At 34.3% G+C, this 20015-nt stretch overlaps 3 protein-coding genes and 1 pseudogene across 8 annotated transcripts; 1 reads left to right on the forward strand and 3 right to left on the reverse strand.

Annotated features, from left to right (window-relative positions):
* Positions 1–676: 676 nt before the first annotated feature.
* On the forward strand, positions 677–6860 carry LOC107906717 (ETHYLENE INSENSITIVE 3-like 3 protein). Of its 6 annotated transcripts, XR_005913771.1 has the most exons (4): positions 719–1057; positions 1682–3474; positions 4975–5007; positions 5243–6860. XR_005913771.1 is itself a non-coding variant. In XM_041093313.1 (3 exons), exons 1-2 carry the CDS (start codon positions 1023–1025, stop codon positions 3450–3452), a joined length of 1806 nt encoding a protein of 601 aa, XP_040949247.1. In that variant the 5' UTR covers positions 677–1022; the 3' UTR covers positions 3453–3474; positions 5243–6860. The 6 variants fall into 6 exon arrangements, 4 of the variants coding, with proteins under 4 accessions (XP_040949247.1, XP_016689290.1, XP_040949246.1 ...); XM_041093313.1 differs by lacking the exon at positions 4975–5007 and having other exon boundaries at positions 677–1057; XR_005913773.1 differs by having other exon boundaries at positions 709–1057; positions 1682–5007.
* Positions 5299–6694, reverse strand: LOC107902786 (UDP-glycosyltransferase 71K1-like; annotated as a pseudogene).
* Positions 6861–7221: 361 nt separating the features above from the next.
* Positions 7222–9077, reverse strand: LOC107906713 (UDP-glycosyltransferase 71K1). The gene has a single exon (XM_016833794.2). The coding sequence runs from the start codon at positions 8807–8809 to the stop codon at positions 7352–7354; it is 1458 nt and encodes a 485-aa protein (XP_016689283.1). The 5' UTR covers positions 8810–9077; the 3' UTR covers positions 7222–7351.
* Positions 9078–14982: 5905 nt separating this feature from the next.
* Positions 14983–17252, reverse strand: LOC121203575 (probable (S)-N-methylcoclaurine 3'-hydroxylase isozyme 2). The gene is made up of 3 exons (XM_041093315.1): positions 16393–17252; positions 15848–16312; positions 14983–15775 (listed from the first exon to the last, which is right to left on the reverse strand). Exons 1-3 carry the CDS (start codon positions 16888–16890, stop codon positions 15155–15157), a joined length of 1584 nt encoding a protein of 527 aa, XP_040949249.1. The 5' UTR covers positions 16891–17252; the 3' UTR covers positions 14983–15154.
* Between the last annotated feature and the right edge of the window lie 2763 nt (positions 17253–20015).

Here is a 20015-nt window from a genome sequence, read left to right on the forward strand (position 1 = left end):
TATGTAGGTCTCCTAATCTGAAAAAAAAGTTGATCACGGTTAATTATTTAACTATTTTTTACTTTAACAAAATATAAAAATAAATTAAGTGATGATTTTATAATTATTTAAAGTTGAATAATTTAATAAAAATAGAAAAAATCTAAAAACAATTGAATTATTTATTAATTTCAATTAATATATAATTATGTAATTATAATATATTGTTGTCAGAACATTTTAATTTTAGTAAACTGTAATATAATCGCATGAGCAACGGACCTGTTACTTGGGCAAGTTCGAATCTTAAGCTGATCACTATTGCAAGGGTTTAGTCCGTAAAAATATATAAAGACACTGTTATAAAAGAAATTGCTATTATTTATTATTTTTATTATTTTATTACCTGTTAAAAGAACAGTTATCACTTTATGAAAATTTTAAATTGAAACTGAAATTAAAATTGAAATTATGACATACCTACGATTTTAGAAAAAAATTATGTAATAATTAAAAATTTACTGATTTATTATTTATATATATATAGAGATTAATTTCGTAATTGATATACGTAAAGAATGCCTCTTAGCATGCATGTCGGTTGGTTGTCGCAAAGTTCCACCAAAATTTAAGTGATCGAGTCACAAATCACAATCATATTTGGATGGAACAAAGAAAATTTGTAACCAAGCAATATATAAATAAATATTAATATGAGGCTTATGTGTAAAACATAATGAAATAATCAAAGCTAACCCGTGATTCATGAACATAACATTATATACTGGGTATTTCACCTCATTCACAAATTTTGGCACAAAAACCAATCTTTGATTACTTTTTTTCCGCCGACCTTTCTGATTCTGAAATTCAGAATATTTTCTCAAGCAGCCAAACCCTTTGATTTTTTAAAATTTTTTAAAAAAATTTCCTATAATTTCAAATTCTCTCCTTCAGCCTTCGTATAAAGTGAAATAGATTTCCCAATCATTTTGGTTTGCCATTCAGCGTTAAAAGATTTTGAGCTTTTGAACTTTCTTTTCATGGCCGAATTTGAAGAAATTGGAGCTGATATTAGGTAAAGCTTAACTTTTTACCCTTCTTTTTCATTGAAAACCCACTATTTTATTGTGTTTTATCTAATCAATTTTTGCTGAATTTTGGACGAGTTAGGGAGTATTGGATTTTGGGGTTTTGTTTGATTTCTTTATGCATGTAATATCTAAGGAAATATTAATGGGTAAATCTGTTTAGAGCAAGTTAAATTGTTTGTAACTTTGGAAGCGAGTTCTTTATGAATAAGAAATTGGACCTAATTTTTCCTTAATTGGATTGATTTGGTTTGATTTGATTTAACATTGGGTGTGGTTGAAATCAGTAAATAGTGTAAAAGGGATTTTGTGGTAGACCCTCTAAACTATTAGAATTTCTCAAATTTTATTGACGTTGCTATGGTAGGAGAATAATTGTAATTAAGAACTGAGTTTAAAACAAAAAGATTCTAGTTTCATGCGAAATACATTTTATGTAGACCAGTGTAGGTGAGGGTTTTTGTTTATTGTAGATCCAAAAGGAGCAAAGATAAAGCTTTCAGAATTTGGTTTTGTCTTCTATTTGTCTTATTCATCAAACAAAGCAAGATTTTATTGTTGTTTGAGTTAATGAATCGTGTTTTAATGGTTGTTGATTTGTTGGTTGACAGTTCCGATCTTGAAGTTGATGACATAAGGTGTGAGAATATAGCAGAGAAAGATGTCAGTGACGAAGAGATTGAAGCAGACGAATTGGAGAGACGAATATGGAAAGATCGTATCAAGCTCAGAAGGATTAAAGAAAGAGAGAAGATTGCAGCCCTGCAGGCTGTGGAAAAGCAAAAATCCAAGCAGGCATCTGATCAGGCTCGGAGGAAGAAAATGTCACGAGCTCAAGATGGTATTCTGAAGTATATGTTGAAGCTAATGGAAGTCTGCAAAGCACGTGGATTTGTCTATGGCATCATTCCGGAGAAGGGAAAGCCTGTAAGTGGTGCATCAGATAATATAAGATCTTGGTGGAAAGAAAAGGTGAAATTTGATAAGAATGGGCCAGCAGCAATAGCCAAGTATGACGCAGAGTGTTTAGCTATCAGTGAGTCCGATAACATAAAAAATGGAAATTCACAGTGCAGTCTACAAGACCTGCAAGATGCTACTCTTGGATCCCTCTTGTCTTCTTTGATGCAGCATTGCAAACCCCCTCAGAGAAAGTATCCACTAGAAAAGGGAGTTCCTCCCCCATGGTGGCCCACTGGGAATGAAGAGTGGTGGGTAAAACTAGGGCTGCAACAGGGTCAAAGTCCTCCTTATAAAAAGCCACATGATCTTAAGAAGATGTGGAAAGTTGGAGTTTTAACAGCAGTGATAAAGCACATGTCACCTGATATTGCAAAGATTCGGAGGCATGTACATCAGTCAAAATGTTTACAAGATAAGATGACTGCAAAGGAGAGTGCAGTTTGGTTGGGGGTTTTGGGACGAGAGGAAGCTCTGATTCAGCAACCTAGCTGTGATAAAGGAATATCCAGCATAACTGAAAAGCCACAAGGTGGTCGTGATGGTAAGAAGCAACCTGCTGTCAGTATTGACAGTGATTATGATGTTGATGGTGTTGATGATGGACGAGGTTCAGTTTCTTCCAAAGAGGACAGGAGAGATCAACCGATAGATGTGGAACCCATAGCTTATATCAACAATGATGATTCCCATCCAGTCCAAGAGAATGAGCCTGTCGAAAAACAACCTAGGAGGAAGAGACCTCGTAAAAGAACAAACCATGGTGATCGACAAAATGTACCAAGCCATGTGGATAAGCAACTTGTTCCATCTCCTGATGAACATGTTAATGCCGAGTTAAGAAGCCCTGTGCCTGATATCAACCAAACTGATGCATCTTTTCCTGAATATAATATGCCTGCCACTCAGCAGGAAAATGATGCAAGCACAATGTTGATGCATGGAGAGAAACATTTAATTGTTCAGTCTGAACTACCTGCCATTCCTTGTGCTAATGAAATTTTCACCCAGAGCATGCATGTAGATGGAAGGCCCATGCTCTATCCATCAGTGCAACAGACTGAGCTGCACCACCGTGCTGCATATGAATTTTATAATCCATCGGTTGAATTTAGGCATTGTCGTGATGGTCAGCAAATTCAGATGGGGATGAATGTACCGCAGATTGGGCCAGAAAATGGGATTGATGTATCGGTGCCTGCTGGAAATGATCATGTAATTACTGGGGGAGAATTGCACCATTACATGAAAGACCCATTTCATGATGAGCAAGATAGAGCTGTTCATAATCCCTTTGGTTCACCCACAAGTGATCCCTCATTTTATGGTGGCTTTAACAGCCCATTTGAACTTCCATTCGATGGTACAAGTTCACTAGAGGAACTGCTTGATGACGACTTAATACAGTACTTTGGAGCTTAGGTTGAAAATTTTGAGATGTCAGGTAAACCTTTTCTCTTCAACCCCCTGTTTCATTTACAAATGATGATTCATAATTTGGTCTCGTACATATTATTTGATGTTAGTTTTGCAGGAACTGTGAAATTATGCATTTTTACAGACCTAGATCGAGGAATGTCACCTATCCATTAGTCTTTCTAGCTATGTTGCTTTGACTTCTCATTTTTCTTGAAGTTCCTATGTCCAACATAGGTATGGGGGATATAACCTTCCAAGAATCCTCCAAATACATTAAAAAAAAAAATTGAACATACCATGTCTGATACATAGACGCTCGCATCTGAGTCCAAGTAATGTAGCTTTCTAGTACAAGTGTTAGCATTTGAACATGCAAAGGCTGTAAGTCAAGCCTAATTTTCTGATTTAGTTTTGCTCACCTTTTCAAAGAGAGCAAAAAAAAAGGAATAAGTTTGTGTCACATTTCCCAGCTTCCCTTGAATGGAAATTGCCATAAAGGGTGCATGTAAAATGTGTCAATTGTAGAAACTGTCCATATGATAAACTTGTGACATTTTCCATGTTTCCTTTGGACAAAATAAAAACTCATTAATCAATATATTTCTTCCCTTGTAAACCAATTTCTATCTGTATATGGTTATATCATGTCTGCAGCTTTTTGTTATTTATTTTAGCTTAGATGTTTTGCAGTTCTATAGGGCTAGTTTATAACAAGATAGATACTTTTTGAGCTTTGAATTATTCTGCAGTACATAGAAATACCAGATGAGGGCTTTTTCTTGAGGGTCGTTCTAAAAGGATCTAATCTACAATTCTACAATTTTTTACCTTGGGTGATATTCTACAATTTTGTATGAGGTTGAAACCTAGAAAACTTTTTAGCAAGGCTGTATAGGGAGAGGGAGGAAAAAGAAGAATTTGGGATCTTGATGATATTGTACAATTTCTTATGAAAAGAAGGGCCATTTAAACTCTAGTAAATCCTCCAAAGATTTGTCACTGGTTCTCCTCTCATGAGATTGGATTTTGCCTAGTTGGCTGTTAGGCTGTTAACTAATGTAATCTCAATTTTAGGATGGGTTCAGTTTGATTAAATGTTGGTCCTTTCTTTATATCTATCAAATTCAAAAGTGGTAGTTAATTTGGGTGTATCAATGGGCTTTTCAAGTTTATGCGAAATTGTGCTGTGGACAGACCAAGTGAAAGAAACTGAGCAAATACTAGGATAAGCTCTAAAAAAGGACGAGGAAACTAGGGGGAATTAAATGCAAATCCACCAGAGAAAATCAAAAGCCTTAGGAACTAATAGGAAACTAATGAGGAAAATGAAATTAAAATAGAAGGATTATTAGCTGCCATTAAGAGCTTGTAGATGGTTTTTGAAATAGTAAGAGGAGAGTTAAATAACTTGAGGAGTGCATAGACCTGTGAATCATATTGCTGTTACTTTTTTGTTTATCTATGTGTTGCTCATATCAAATGTATTTACACTGGTCTTTTTTTTTCTGGTGGAATTGCCTTGTAGCCGATGATACAGGTGCTTGGTGTTGGAACTCAGGTTTCTTAGCCTCATTCTTCTTTCATTATTTTAATTTTTTGTTTTATACAGATGATCCTGGTTTTATAAAAAGAGTAAATTTCTCCATTAGTCATTAAATTTTACTTTATCCTAACTAGGTTAGAACTTTGTTGGTACCAAATCTAGTCATTTAATGGAAAATTTATGTGGCTGCCAAGTTAGTGATAACAATAGCACCTCGTTAGTTTCCTTGACATGATTGAAAATTTTACAGGGGCTAAGAAGATAAGGATGCAATGGATGGCTAAGAAGATATATATGTAATATACATCAGATGTTGCCTATCATATCCTCTATGAATCTTCCAATTGAATTGAATGAAGATCCACCATTCATAACAGCCTTCCTAGCCATCTCTTCCGTTTTCTTCACTTTCTTCCTAACCTCTCTGCCTGCATCCGTAACCTGTCGTACACCTTCCTCTATCTCGTCTGCCATCACAACATCTCTTATCCCTTTCCTGTAATCCAACCTCATCACTACTGCCAATCCCAGCTCCTTCTTCATATATGCATTCAACTGTTGTTCAGCAAACATAGGCCATGTTACAATCGGCACACTAAACCACAAGCTTTCCAGTATTGAGTTCCAACCGCAATGAGATACAAACCCTCCTACTGCATTGTGGCCGAGAACCTCCACCTGTGGTGCCCACCCGCATACCATCCCCCTCTCCTGGATCCTTTCCAGGAACCCTTCTGGTAACATTTCCTCAGGATTCTTGAAATGAACTGTTCCTGCAGCAGCATCTACTGCTGGTGGCACATGCAAGGACCACAAGAACTTGTGCCCACTCCGGTCTAGCGCAAGTGCTATTTCTTTCACTTGGGGTGGTTCATGGCTTCCCATGCTTCCGAAGCAAAGAAAAACCTCTGATTATTCAGGCTGGTTATCAAGCCATTTCATGACCTTGGTCGCGTTGGACCAGATCCAACTCAGGGTTAGGCAAACCATCGAGTTGAATCACTGGTCCAAATGGATAAATTGGAGGGTTTTGGGCATTGGAAAAACAACGAAGGGCATAAGGTTCAAGCTCTTCAAATGTATTTATCATGATACCTTTGGCATCCTTAAACCTTTCAGCAAACTTGACAAATGCGGTATAACCTCCATCCTTGTTGAACAAGAATGAAGGCAGAACACAGGAAGGGACAGGATTTGCAAATCCTGGGATCAAATGTCCAAGATCCGTGTTTCGGGTTTCAGGCTTCGGGTATTCAAATTCCGAGCTGTTCTGTCTATGTCAAATTGGTAGGTACAGAATGAGACCCAAGGTGGCTGCATTTGAGGCTAAGAATATATAAGAAGGAAGACCCAAATCAGTTGCGACATCCGGGTTGAGTTGGAAGTAGATTTCATGGACACAATATTTGTGACAGCATTTCTAACAGGATCAATGTAGCTCTGAATGAATTCATAGATAAAGACTTATGGTACTGACTTCAAAAGATGTAACGAGGGAGGATCTACCTGAGGGAGCTGAATGAAGTGGATTCGAGCAGGTTCTTCGATGTAGTCATCGACAAAACCTGAAGAGAACCGCTGAATGCAAAGAACAGTAACCCAAATTCTATGATCGTGATTAATAAGACGCTTTGCGAGTTGAACAGTTGAGGCCAAATGGCCGACTCCTGGTGATGGAACGAATATCAGCTCTACTCTCCATCTCCTACCACTTACTGTTCTGTTTGATCTTTTCTTTCTTGCTCGCTTCCATATATAGGACCACGCAAATTCCAATGTCGCTAATCATTCGTTTTGAGATAGTTTCATCTTTTCTGCCCCTTCTTTTCACTTTCAAACTATAAATGTATATATATTTCTTTTTTCTATATTAAATTTATTGAACCTAAAACTCAGAAGAATTTTGGTGAGAATTTCAAAATACTAAGGCAAACTTGCCATTTTTCTCCTATCATACCAGTTGCATTGTTTAAAAGAAATGTGGTGGTAATAAACAATCAATAAAAGTATGGTATGTGTACAAAACTCTGCATCAAAAGCTATATCTTTAATGCCAAATCATATGGTAGAATGAAAATTCAGAAAATGAACAAATATTTAATTTTTTTATATGGATTCAAAAAATTAAAATTACAAAATAAATACTATAAACTTATTAATTTTTTATTTATGATAACTTCGTGTATTTGATTTGATAAGCATTAATTTAAAAATAAGATGAAATAATAATTAAAAGCAATTTAAAATTAGGATAATATAAATAATTTCCTTGAACAAGGGCTAAGAAGATAAGGACGCAACCCAGGGCTTATTTTCAATATAAACTGAGTACACTGATATGCATATAGAGGTAGATATATCAGGTGTTGGCTAGCATATCCTCTATGAATCGTCCAATTGAATTAAATGAAGATCCACCATTCATAACGGCCTTCCTAGCCATCTCTGCCATTTCCTTCACTTTCTTCCTAACCTCACTGCCAGCATCCATAACCTGTCGTACTCCTTCCTCTATCTCCTCTGCCTCCACAATATCACTTGTCCCTCCCCTATAATCCAACCTCAACTCTACTGCTAATCCCACCTCCTTCATCATATATGCATTTAGCTGTTGCTCCGCATATATAGGCCATGTTACAATCGGCACGCCATGCCACAAGCTTTCCAGGATCGAGTTCCAACCGCAATGAGATACAAACCCTCCTACTGCTTTGTGGCCGAGAACGTCCACTTGTGGCGCCCACCTGCATATCATCCCCCTCTCCTGGATCCTTTCTAGGAACCCTTCTGGTAACATTTCCTCAGGGTTCTTGTAATGAACTGCTCCTGCAGCGTCATTTAGTGGTGTTTCTGGCATATGCAAGGACCATAAGAACCTCTGCCCACTCTGCTCTAACCCAAGTGCTATTTCTTTCACTTGGGGTGGTCCATGGCATCCATGGCTTCCGAAGCAAAGAAAAACCACTGATGATTCAGGCTGATTATCAAGCCATTTCATGATCCTGTCGCGTTGGAGCTGGTCCAATTCAGGGTGAGGCAAACTATCGAGGTGAATCACTGGTCCAACTGGATAAATTGGAGGGTTTTGGCCATTGACAAAACAACTAAGAGCATAAGTCTCAAGCTCTTCAAATGTATTTATCACTATACCTTTGGCGTCCTTGAACCTTTCAGCAATCTTAACAAATGCGGTATAACTTCCATGCTTGTTGAACATGAATGAAGGCAGAACACATGAAGGGACAGGATTTGCAAATCCTGGGATCAAATGTCCAAGATCCTTGCTTGGATTTTCGGGGTTCGGGTACTCAAATTCCGAGCTGATCTGTCTATGTAGCGCTTGTAGGTACAGCACGAGACCGAAGAAGGATGCATTTGAGGTTAAGTATATATAAGAAGAAAGACCGAGTTCAGTTGCGACATCAACCATGGGCGAACAAAACAGATCAAGAACTAAGCCTGCAACTCGGGTTGAATCCGAAGTGGATTTCATAGACAAAATATTTGTGACAGCATTTCTAACATGAGGGATGTAGCTCTGAATTAATGCATAGACAAAAGCTTCGGGTGCCAAGGTCCAAAGATGTAACGGGGGAGGATCTACCCGAGAAACCTGAATTACCTGGATTCGATCAGATTGCAAAGTAGCAAGCGATTCGGTGTAGGCATCGGCGAAACCCGAAGAATGCCACTCAATGGAAAGAATAGTAACCAAAATTCGATCATCGTGATGGATGAGACGCTTTACGAATTCAACAGTTGGGGCCAAGTGGCCGGCTCCTGGTGTTGGAACGAATATCAGCTCTACTTTCTTCATTTTTCTCTGTGACTCACTGCTCTGTTTCTTTTCTTTAATCAAATTGAGAATCCATTTTATAATGAAAGGAAACAAATTGCCATTACAAAGAGTCCCACAGAAGGCACAAAGAACGACAAACCAGAAAGCAATTGGATGAATCAAGATAATGTTTTCCAACACAACTCAATTACTTTTGAGTCTATTCAAACACGCTTGCCAGCAAGCAAGACAGATATTTTATTAACTTTTCAGGCTCATTTTTTCTGACCAAAGCAAAATCATTTTAGCCGTGACTCTAATTTCCACTTTATTTTTTTTAAAAGAATTATTTTAATTTTTTTTCTCTTTCACTTTTTGAATTTGTATTATTTATTAAATTTTAACTTTTGCTTACATGCATTCACTTTAACAATTAATCTTTTAAAAATTAAAAATATTTTTAAAAAAAGTCTTTATAATTTTTATACTTTTCTAATAATTTTAATAATTTAAACATTTTTAAATAATTTTTATATTTTTAATTTTTTAAATTTTAAAAAATTAATTAATTACTTGTGAGCATTTATGTAGTAATTAACTTATATGTCACGTCAACGAAGTTAATAAATGTTAATTTTTTTATTTATTTTGAAATTGTAATGCCCTAAAATTTTCAGTACAACAAATGTATTGTTCTAGTAACGTACATGATAAATTTATCAAGAAAATAGATTGAGTGCTTTGAAATTTGTTGTGGCAAAAAGAAGAAAGTAAAATAAAATATTTTGGAATTTGGTAAAAGTTAAAGGACTAAATTGAAAATAGATCGTAAGAAGAAAAGGTAGAGTCACAAATAAATATTTTTTAACACGACATAATGATTCTATTGGACAAAAGGATAGGTAATTGAGAGACAACTTTGGTATAATTTGATTGGTTGGTGAGTTAATGGATTCATACAAGGTGAAAATAATAATAATAATAATTTGGCTCACCTTTTTGGAGAAGGAAGAAAGAAGATATTTTGATAGATAAAAGTTTCAGTGATTGAATCCTGACCTTTGATTTAATTGATTAAATAATAAAATGAATAAAAAATTGAAAAAAAAAATGAAAGAAACAACTAGAAGATAGAAAAACCCCAACGTGTGGTGTGGAAAAAGGAAGAAAGGAAAGTAAAAAAAAAAGGACTAAATCGATTAAACTTTTATTTAGTGTAAACCAAATTTTTATTTAAAAGCAAAAACCATTTTTAATTATTATCCGATTAATGAAAACATCAGATTTTATTTAAAATGGAAGGAAAATTGATTTATAGGGCATTCCATTTTTAAATTACTGTCAAAATGGTTAGGTATTGCAACTTTCCCTTTTCGACCATTTTCCCTCCCACGTTAAGCTCGAGATTTTTTTTCCCCTTTTTTTCAAAGTTTTTATTTCCTTTTTTTTATAAAAGAAGTATTAAATCAAATATAAATTAGATAAGATGATTTCCCTACATCTTAATCATCGTGCAATAGTTACAACACTTCATCTGGTGGTTACATGTAAATATGTTTTCCCCATTTTTATTAAGCCATCCACAACTTTATTCTCCTCTCTAAATATATGTCTCACATAAACCGTCCAGGTACGTTTCAGAAGGTCCTTGATGGCACGCCCCACACTTGAATAAATTTGTTCAACTTCATTTGTTTGGATCACTTTGATAGCTTCAGTACCATCAATCTCAAGTATCACATTTGTTAGAATTGTGTGACCCAAATTCTAAGAGATTGCTTGCAAGTCAAGTTAAACAAAAAAAATATTTTCTTTCTAGAAGATTTAGTATTTATTAGTATAATATATTTAGCATTTATTAGTATAGTTTATTTGACTTACTAATTTAGCCTATAAATAGGCTCCTTTACAATCTTAGAATTAAGAGACACCCATTAGATTAGAACTCATAACACATTCAGAGAATTTTGTGTTTACGTTTGAGGGTTCTTTGTTTTTCGGGTTTTCGGGGTTTAGTTTTTATCTTCATCTTTTGTACTCTTCATTCTTTTGCCATTATAGTAAAATTATCTTTGCCCGTGGTTTTTTATCCTCTTTTGAGGGGTTTTTCCACGTTAAATTTGTGTGTTCATCTTCTCAATTTCTTCTACTATTTTTACTTGTTCGTTGCTTATTCGGGACGATCCTAACAAGTGGTATCAGAGCTAGTTTAACTTTCATAGATCAGCCCGGTCAGAGATGGCAGCAACAAGGTTTGAAATTGAGAAGTTCGATGGTGAGACAAATTTCAATCTGTGGCAAGTTCGGATGATGGCAATTCTAGTTCAAAATGGCTTGAAAAAGGTTGTTACAGGGAAAAAGCCTGAGAATCTAAATCAAACAGAATGGGAAGAGCTTGATGAAAAGGCCTTGTCTGCAATCCAGTTGTGCCTCACGAATACAGTATTGCAGGAGGTATTGATGGAGAAGACCTCATTCACCTTGTGGAAAAGGTTAGAAACTCTTTATGCGACTAAGTCTCTGGCTAACCGTTTAGTGTTGAAACAACGTCTATTTACGTTTCGCATGAACGAATGTGAGCTTCTTAAAGATCACATCAGTCAATTCATTACTCTTTTAAATGATTTAAAGAACGTTGAGGTTTATATTGACGATGAAGATCAAGCTATGCTATTATTGTGCTCTTTACCTCTTCATACAAGTCTTTCAGGGAGACTCTGATTTATGGCAGAGACAAACTCTCGTTCGAAGATGTGAAGGGTCATTTGTTGAGTAGAGACAAACTCGACAATGAGTTTGATTTGAATAGCAAAGCAGATAGACAAGCTTCCGTTTGGTAGCATCAAAGAAATGAGACAAAAGGTGTCGCTATTGCAAAAAGTTAGGTCACGTCAAAGCAGATTGTTATAAACTGCGAAATAAAAGAGCTGCTGAGAGTAACGAGGAAGATGTAGCTGGTGCTAATTTGGTCGATGAAGGCGGTGATGATTTCTTGTTAGTGTCAACGAGCGATAACTCCAAGCTTACGTCTGAGTGGATCCTAGATTCAGGATGTTCTTTCCACATGTGTCCCAATAGAGAATGGTTCTCCACATACAGTTCAGTTGAAGGTGGAGTTGTGCACATGGGAAACGATTCATTTAGTAAAATAATCGGTATTGGTACTGTTAAAATTAGGATACACGATGGGACGATTAGGACACTCTCAGATGTCAGGTATGTACCTGATTTACGAAAGAATCTCATCTCCTTGAGTATTTTAGACTTGAAAGGATGCAGAATCAACATCGAGTCGAGCGACATTAAAGTATCTTGTGGAGCTCTCGTTTTGTTAAAAGGTAAAAGAACCGGCAGTCTTTATATTCTGGAAGGTTCTACAGTGACCGGTGAAATCGGACGTCCCTCATCCATTACGGAGTCAAAGTCTACTCATTTGAAGCGGAGGCAACTTGGTCATAGGAGGGAAAAAGGTATGACCGTTTCGTTGAAGAGAGGTTCTCTTTTGGATGCAGGTTTTGAAAAGTTAGGGCACTGTATTCATGAAAATCAGACCCAGGTTAGTTTTGATTTGGCAGTGCACAAGTCGAAGGCTAGAAGTCTTCCAGCTTCTAAGCATAGATTCGACTCAGTTAATTCCCTGCATAGTTCAAGATAGGCCAGTGGCGGGTTTTGGCAAAGATGGCATTGAAAGAATTCGTGTCAAGGTGGAGATTGTTAGAATTGTGTGACCCAAATTCTAAGAGATTGCTTGCAAGTCAAGTTAAACAAAAAAAATATTTTCTTTCTAGAAGATTTAGTATTTATTATTATAATATATTTAGCATTTATTAGTATAGTTTATTTGACTTACTAATTTAGCCTATAAATAGGCTCCTTTACAATCTTAGAATTAAGAGACACCCATTAGATTAGAACTCATAACACATTCAGAGAATTTTGTGTTTACGTTTGAGGGTTCTTTGTTTTTCGGATTTTCGGGGTTTAGTTTTTATCTCCATCTTTTGTACTCTTCATTCTTTTGCCATTATAGTAAAATTATCTTTGCCCGTGGTTTTTTATCCTCTTTTGAGGGGTTTTTCCACGTTAAATTTGTGTGTTCATCTTCTCAATTTCTTCTACTATTTTTACTTGTTCGTTGCTTATTCGGGACGATCCTAACAACATTCTCTAAACCTAGATCCTATACTACTTGGAGTCCCTCAAAAACACCCTAGAGTTTCACCAGAACCACAAAACAACTAATATTTTTAGAAAAACCAACTACCTAAACCCCCTGGTGATCTCGTATTGAACCACTTGCTACAATAATCTCAGACAACAACTGGTAAATTGCACCATTAGTATTCACTTTCAGCCACCCATCATCTGGAAGAGTCCATCTTATCAAACATCAAGAGGTAGTGTTTAATGACTCAAAGGAATCACCCTTCTCTTGACTGCTTGCAAAAAACTTCCTTTCATCCGTCAACCTTTTTTTGCAAAATGTTGCTGCTTTCAACATATTCATTGTTCAATACAAAATTATTCCTTCCAATCCAAAGTTGCCAACTGATGACGCCAAAGAGTTCTGGTCATTCACTAGCCTTACTCGCAAAATAATCAGATACAATTGGTGCTTCTCAAACCAATTTTCCAAACTAAGGTTGAAAAACTCTAGACTCTTACTCATCTTGATAATTGAGAATCATGTTACCAAAGCTATGGTGCAAAACCTCAATGCACGATCAATGTTTTCTGACATTTTTTTTAATGTACTTGAGAGGTTTATAGGGACCTAATCAAATTAATTTCTTTCCTATTAAATGATTTGAATTAATATCTATTATTAAAAAGAATTAAATAATATTAAATTGGAATAGAATTAACATTTCTTATTTAAAAAATATAATTTATTGTTTAATAAAGTTAATCATTTTAAAACTTTTATGGTTCTATAAATGAAATATTTTGTTTGGAATTGAACTCAAGACATTTAATAATAGTATAAGAACTAAATTAATTCATTTAATAATGGAGAGATTAATTCGATCCAATTCTATAATACAAGGACCTCTTTTCTTCTCCTAGCAACCCTAATTGTTGCCTTCACACCACTGCACTCTGACGCTGTCATCGGTCAATTGCCACACCAAAATGCTCCTCTCTAGCTCCTCTCCTCATGTTATTTTTAAAAAGCTTTCCAGAAATCTTGAAATTAGCCTAAAAGCTTTCGAATCTTGACGCTCTCTAATATCTGATCTTCAATCTCCACTGTCGAACAAGTCTGATTTTTCTAGTACGGTCTTCTTCTCATTGAGGCCTTCCCAATTACGGTTCGAATTCGCAAATGAAGTATTCAAGATTTCACTATTTCAATATTTAAGATTTTTCTTTTCTTTTTTTTTCTAAATTTTCTTTAATTTAAAATTTGAAAATAAATTCAAAGAAAATTAAATGTTTATAATTTGAAAATTTGATTTAAATTCCATTTGCTAATTAAATTGCATGACTAAATTAAATTGGATGTGATATTATCGTATATTTATTTAAAAAGTATAAAAATATGATTTTATCAAATTCATTAGTGATATAATAATTTCAAATTTACTATTAAATAGACGATTTTGAGAAATATTATGAATATTATATTTATATATATATATTACATAAAGTTTTTGAAAATTTTTCTCTTTATATTCTTAATTGTTAATTTAATACTTAAAAAGATTTCCTCCATTCACTTCTCTAAGAAAAAAAACGAGTTCGTGATAAATAATTAATAAAATATAATTCAATTACAAAACACCATATCAAAGTTATATAAGTAATTTTTTATTACTTACTAACTTCTTATTTATTTGATTTAATTGAATAAACTACTCTTAAACTATACTATTTTTTTGTTAGATATCTAAATTTTTTTTATCAAATTAGATACTTAAATTATAAATCTCTATACTTATCTCCATTAAAAATCCCACTTTAATAATAATAAAAAAACATGTCATGTGTTATTTTTAAATTTACATTAAATTAAAAATATATATCAAAATTAATTTTTTATTTTCACTCTTTCTCCACCCCTTTTCTTCTTCTTCTTCAAACCACCCATGTCTGACTGGAAAATATTTGAAAAGCTTCATTTTGCTATATCTTATTTAATGCTAACAGAGAACCAACGTATATTTACTGATTTAATTATGTTTTCCTCTATATTCAATAAAAAGAAAAACTAAGGGTAACACATTAGTTTTATTATAATGCCGCGATACATAAATGTTGGTAGGCAAGATTGCCACCAAACTTTCATTTGAGCACCCTTCGCATTATATATTAAACATAAGAACATAACATAGGAACATTACAGGCACACTCTACTTTAACTTATACTTGGATGGTGCCCTTCTAACGCTCATAAACAGAGGCTGGCAGTCGAGGCTTGGGAGTGCTAAGCAAGCTCTTACCTTTCTGAATAGTAAGCCCCACTCTCTCCCCCAGATCATTCAGGACATCTGGAGGTGACTCCCACTGGAAAGCATGGAGCAGAGCAGCCAAGTAATAGTGCACCATGCGATGAGCCAGTGGCCATCCCACGCACGACCTTCTCCCCGTCCCAAACGGCAAGAGGTTAAAGTCTTGGCCCTTCACATCCACGCTTGACCCTATGAACCTCTCCGGCTTGAACTCCAGTGGATCTTCCCACACATTAGGATCCCTTGCCATTCCCCAAACGTTCACGTAAACGATGCAGTGCTTGGGGATATGGTAGCCAGCTACCTCGCATGCCTCGTTGGTGCGACGAGGGATGATGAGCGGAACGCCGGGGTGCAGTCTGAAAACTTCTTTCACAACTGCCTGAAGGTATGCCAACTTCGGGATATCGCTTTCCACCACAAATCTGTCCTTCCCTACAACTTGATCCAGTTCCAGTAGCAGTTTCTTGAGTACACTGGGTTTCCTTAGGATTTCTGCCATGCCCCACTCCACAGTGCTTGAGGTTGTCTCAGTTCCTGCAATAAACATTTCCTGCCAAAACAAAAAGAGTGATTAGATTGATACTACATATATTACAATTGAGTTCTAAATATATGTACTTACAGAAAGCATTCCTTTGACGATAGATTTTGGTAAACGGTCCAAACCATTTTCTTTATCATTACTCTCATAACTCAACAGGACATCTAACATATCCATTTTCCGTTTGTAGGGTATCGTCCCATCAAGTTGAGCTTTTCCCTTCTCAGTCAACCTCTCCTCAATTAACTTCTCATAGAAAGCATCCAACTGACCGAAGATCTTGTTGATTTTTCTCTTCAAGCCTTGTGGATCAAATGGTTTAACAATTGGGATGAGATCAGAAAAATTCGGGGTCCCAATCACCTTTATCAACTCCCAGAACCTCTCTTTCATTTTTCTTCCTTCAGGCATTGAGTTGTCGAAAAGGTCTTTGGAGCAGACGAAATTACTCACTAGGTTGGCCAGTGCTGTAAAAGCATATTCTGCTATGTTCACTTGAGTGTTGGACTTTGAGACCAAGTACAAATACTTGAGCAAACCATGAACCTGTTGAAAAATACAAACCTTCAGAAGATTACATTTAAAAACAAAAAACCTTTACAAAAATGTATAAGATCGAATTTAACCTGTGAGGTACGAAGTGGCTCAAATTGTTCAAAGGCCTTAGGAGAAAGTAGTTCGGTGATCAAGATCCTTCGAAGAACCTTCCACCTGGGACCATAGGGCGAGAAAATGATGGAATGGGCATCATAAGAGATGACTCGAATGGTCTCGGTTATGGTCCGACTGGAGAACATCCCTTCCTTTTCCTTCAAAACTTGGGCTGCCATTTCCGGTGATGACACCACTATGGCCGGCTTTATTCCCAAGTTTAGACTGAAAAGGGGACCGTAGATCTTGGCCATGTGAAAGAAATCTTCATGGAGACGATTGGAGAGGTGTGGAAGGCTGCCAAGGATAGGCCAACCAACAGGGCCTGGTGGTGCATTCTTCCAGTTTTTATGTCGACCACCAAACACCATAGGGATCAGAAAATAGGAAGCAATGGACATTGCCACTGCCAAGACCATGGACCCTGAAACACACTCACCAGCGCTTAAGAAGTAAGAATGCAGCAAAGCCATATTGCCAATGTCACTTCCTCCCTTCCGCCTCTAACTATATATATAGATGGAGGAGTGGAGAAGAAGGTTGCTGTGAAAGTGAAAATATATTGGATCTCTGTGTCTACTTATTTATACACAATGAAGAGCACTATATATCCAAAAATTTAAATTTACATTTCGATACATTGAACATATGATTCAGCGATGATATTGATGAACTTGGATACTCGAGCGTTACAATTTGGATAAATGGGGATGGAATCAAAATAATTTACATTGTTTCTGGCGTACGTAACTGCTTTTCTCAACAAACTGCTAAAGCCTTTTTGTCATGACATGAAGAATCTGAAACTTTCCCATTACTAGCTTTGTAAGAACATATATCAGAAGGGTAATATGACAAGGATGTATTTATGGCCAAATTAATGCATGACAAGAATTCATTACTTGCATTACTTTCAACACACAGATGCTCTGCTCTCAATTTTATATTCACTTTCAACTTGCACACACTTCAAACTTTTTTATTTCTACTACGGGTTAGTGTTTAGTACACTAGTCTCTTTTGTGTCATATTTTTTTTAATATTTTATACTATATTTGTCATCACCCTAATTTTATTTGTGAAATTTAAAAAGTTGTGATACCTTTTTATTTTTATTTTTTATCTTTAATTGGGAAGGATAGGAAAATGTTATTATCATTTATTACACTTATCTATTTTTTAGCTTTAATTGGGGAGGAAATGACTTAGGAATACCATTTATTACACTTATTTATTTTTTAACTTTAATTGGGAAGGAAATGACTTTTTATAGAAAAATATTATTAGGATTGCCATTTATTACACTTATTTTTTTATTTTTTAACTTTAATTGGGGAGGAAATTACTTTTTATAGAAAAATATTATTAGGATTACCATTTATTACACTTATTTATTTTTTTAACTTTAATTGGGAAGGAAATTACTTTTTATAGAAAAATGTTATTAGGATTACCATTTATTACACTTTTTTACTTATTTTGTAACTTTAATTTACTTTTTTTTCAAATGCAAGTTGAAGTTTTACCATTTGTGAAGTATAAAAAGAGAGAAAAAAAAAAGGAGATTTCTTAGACAAGAATTTTAAGAGTAAAGTTTTTGTTTTTGAGTTAGTGTAAAATTGTTTAATTTGTTAAATATAATTTGTTGAGTGTTAATTTTGTTATCTCTTTTCATGGAGATTTCTCTTCGTGTTTATAAAGCATGGTTTATTGATGTGATGTATTAGGAGTAAGTAGACACCATGCGTAGCGGCACGTTACCCCTAGGGATGACACACATCCTTAGGTGCTCACGGGAGGATGTTGACGAGCAAGACATTGGTTATTCAGACTATACGTTGTGGACTAAAATAACTAGCGAGCACGCATGTCCTAAATAACGAAAAGACGAGCTGGATGATGGTGAGAGGTGGCGTACTTTATATTTTATACATAACATAATTAATCATGAATTTACATCAAATCAATTTTAAAATCTACATTAAATATTAAAAAGATAATAAACAAAAAAAACAGAAATACAATAGTAAAAAATATCAAACTCGAATAGTAAATAATGCATTAAACTTTGAATATTTGAAGGTAAAATAAACAAGTAAAATTTCAAACAATTATTTAATTTTGAATATATAATTTTCAAACCATGTTCATGAAAGAAACTGATAACTTGCTGATATAAAATTAAAAATATGTTATTACTAAAAATAACATATTAATTAACGTTAAGTATAATGCAAATGCTTTTCAAAGATAGGCCTAATGGAGGCCCACCCATCAAATCTTGTACATCACTTCTTTTAGTTTTCTTCCTTTTTGTTTCCAAGTATACAATTTACTGTAAATATTGAAAGTGTTTGTTGTTTGTTTTTTTCCGGGAAAATATATTCCCGTGAGGCGATAAATAAAAAACAAAAACAAAAAGAAAGAGGGAAAACGTTTGGTCTTTTCCCTTTTTTTGTGCTATTTATTTTTGTTAATAACTTACTAAGTATCATATTTGTTTACTTCTTTGCATATATTTTTTTCTTAAAAAAGATCAATATGACCATTTTTTAATTTATTAAATTATTATATTTATAAAAAATCAGATGAAAGTATTTTAATAATGTGGAAAATTTGCTAGCAAGGTTTTAGTAAGTCGAGGTTCTTAGGACTTTAAATATTCAGGTTTGGATCATGTGAGTTTTCTTTTAAATTATTTGCTTATGTGTTGAGCGTTTATTCGGAAAATGAGAAGATTTGGATAAAATATAAATCTAGAAGATGAGTTTAAACAAAAAACATTACCCAATTTAAAAATGGATTAGGTCTTGGGTAAGTTTTTTTTTTTCGCCTGGCCCAAATTTTCAATAAAAAAAACCCTTATTGTTTTCTCACTTTTTGCCATTGTTTTGTTTTCTCACTATTATGTTGCTATTATTTTATTATTATTATTTGGATATAGTATAACACTTATTTTATTGTCAATTTTGCTATTATTTTAGAGGCATTTGTTTGTTCAGTAGCACTTATTTAAGTATACAGACTTTTTTAAATTTATTTTTAATTTGTTAAGAAACTTTTATTTTAATATTTTTAGTGTACTTTTATATATATTAAATTTTTAAAAAATTATATAAAAAATTAATACAAGCCAAGCTCAGCTTGGCAAAAATTTTGACCTAATTTTTTATCTAGGCCTAACAATCGGGCTTAAAATTTTGTTAGGGCCCAACCCGACTCATCCAAATATCTATATATTTTATTTTTAATATGTTGTATTTTGTATTAAGTTTATTTTAGTTTTATTTTATTAAACATGTATTGTCGGTGATTTGTGCTATTCTTATACTTGTGTTTGTAAACTTCTTTTTAGAAAATCCTATAAAATAAAGCCATGTGTTTTTTTTTTCTTTTTACTTGTGACTATACATGTAATTACTTGCGTTTTATATAAATCATTACAATTAATTTTTTAAATATAGTTGATAATCGTATTAATTTTTTAATTAATACAAAATTTTCATAAAAATGTTGAATAAGATAACTATTTATCACTTTCGTTTAAAATATTAAATTGATTTTTGAAAAATATTTTTGAAAAAATTGTATACCAAAC

Source organism: Gossypium hirsutum, chromosome D05 (assembly GCF_007990345.1).
Source record: "Gossypium hirsutum isolate 1008001.06 chromosome D05, Gossypium_hirsutum_v2.1, whole genome shotgun sequence".
NCBI lineage: Eukaryota > Viridiplantae > Streptophyta > Magnoliopsida > Malvales > Malvaceae > Gossypium > Gossypium hirsutum.

Excerpts from the sequence above, each read along its gene's own strand:
- LOC107906717 (XM_041093313.1), top strand. The coding sequence starts at position 1,023 with ATGGCCGAATTTGAAGAAATTGGAGCTGATATTAG. Across the intron at positions 1,058-1,681 it reads GAAATTGGAGCTGATATTAG|TTCCGATCTTGAAGTTGATG; the intron begins GTAAAGCTTAAC and ends GTTGGTTGACAG.
- LOC107906713 (XM_016833794.2), bottom strand. The coding sequence starts at position 8,809 with ATGAAGAAAGTAGAGCTGATATTCGTTCCAACACCAGGAGCCGGCCAC.
- LOC121203575 (XM_041093315.1), bottom strand. The coding sequence starts at position 16,890 with ATGGCTTTGCTGCATTCTTACTTCTTAAGCGCTGGTGAGTGTGTTTCA. Across the intron at positions 16,313-16,392 it reads AGCCACTTCGTACCTCACAG|GTTCATGGTTTGCTCAAGTA; the intron begins GTTAAATTCGAT and ends ATTTTTCAACAG. Across the intron at positions 15,776-15,847 it reads TCGTCAAAGGAATGCTTTCT|GAAATGTTTATTGCAGGAAC; the intron begins GTAAGTACATAT and ends TTGTTTTGGCAG.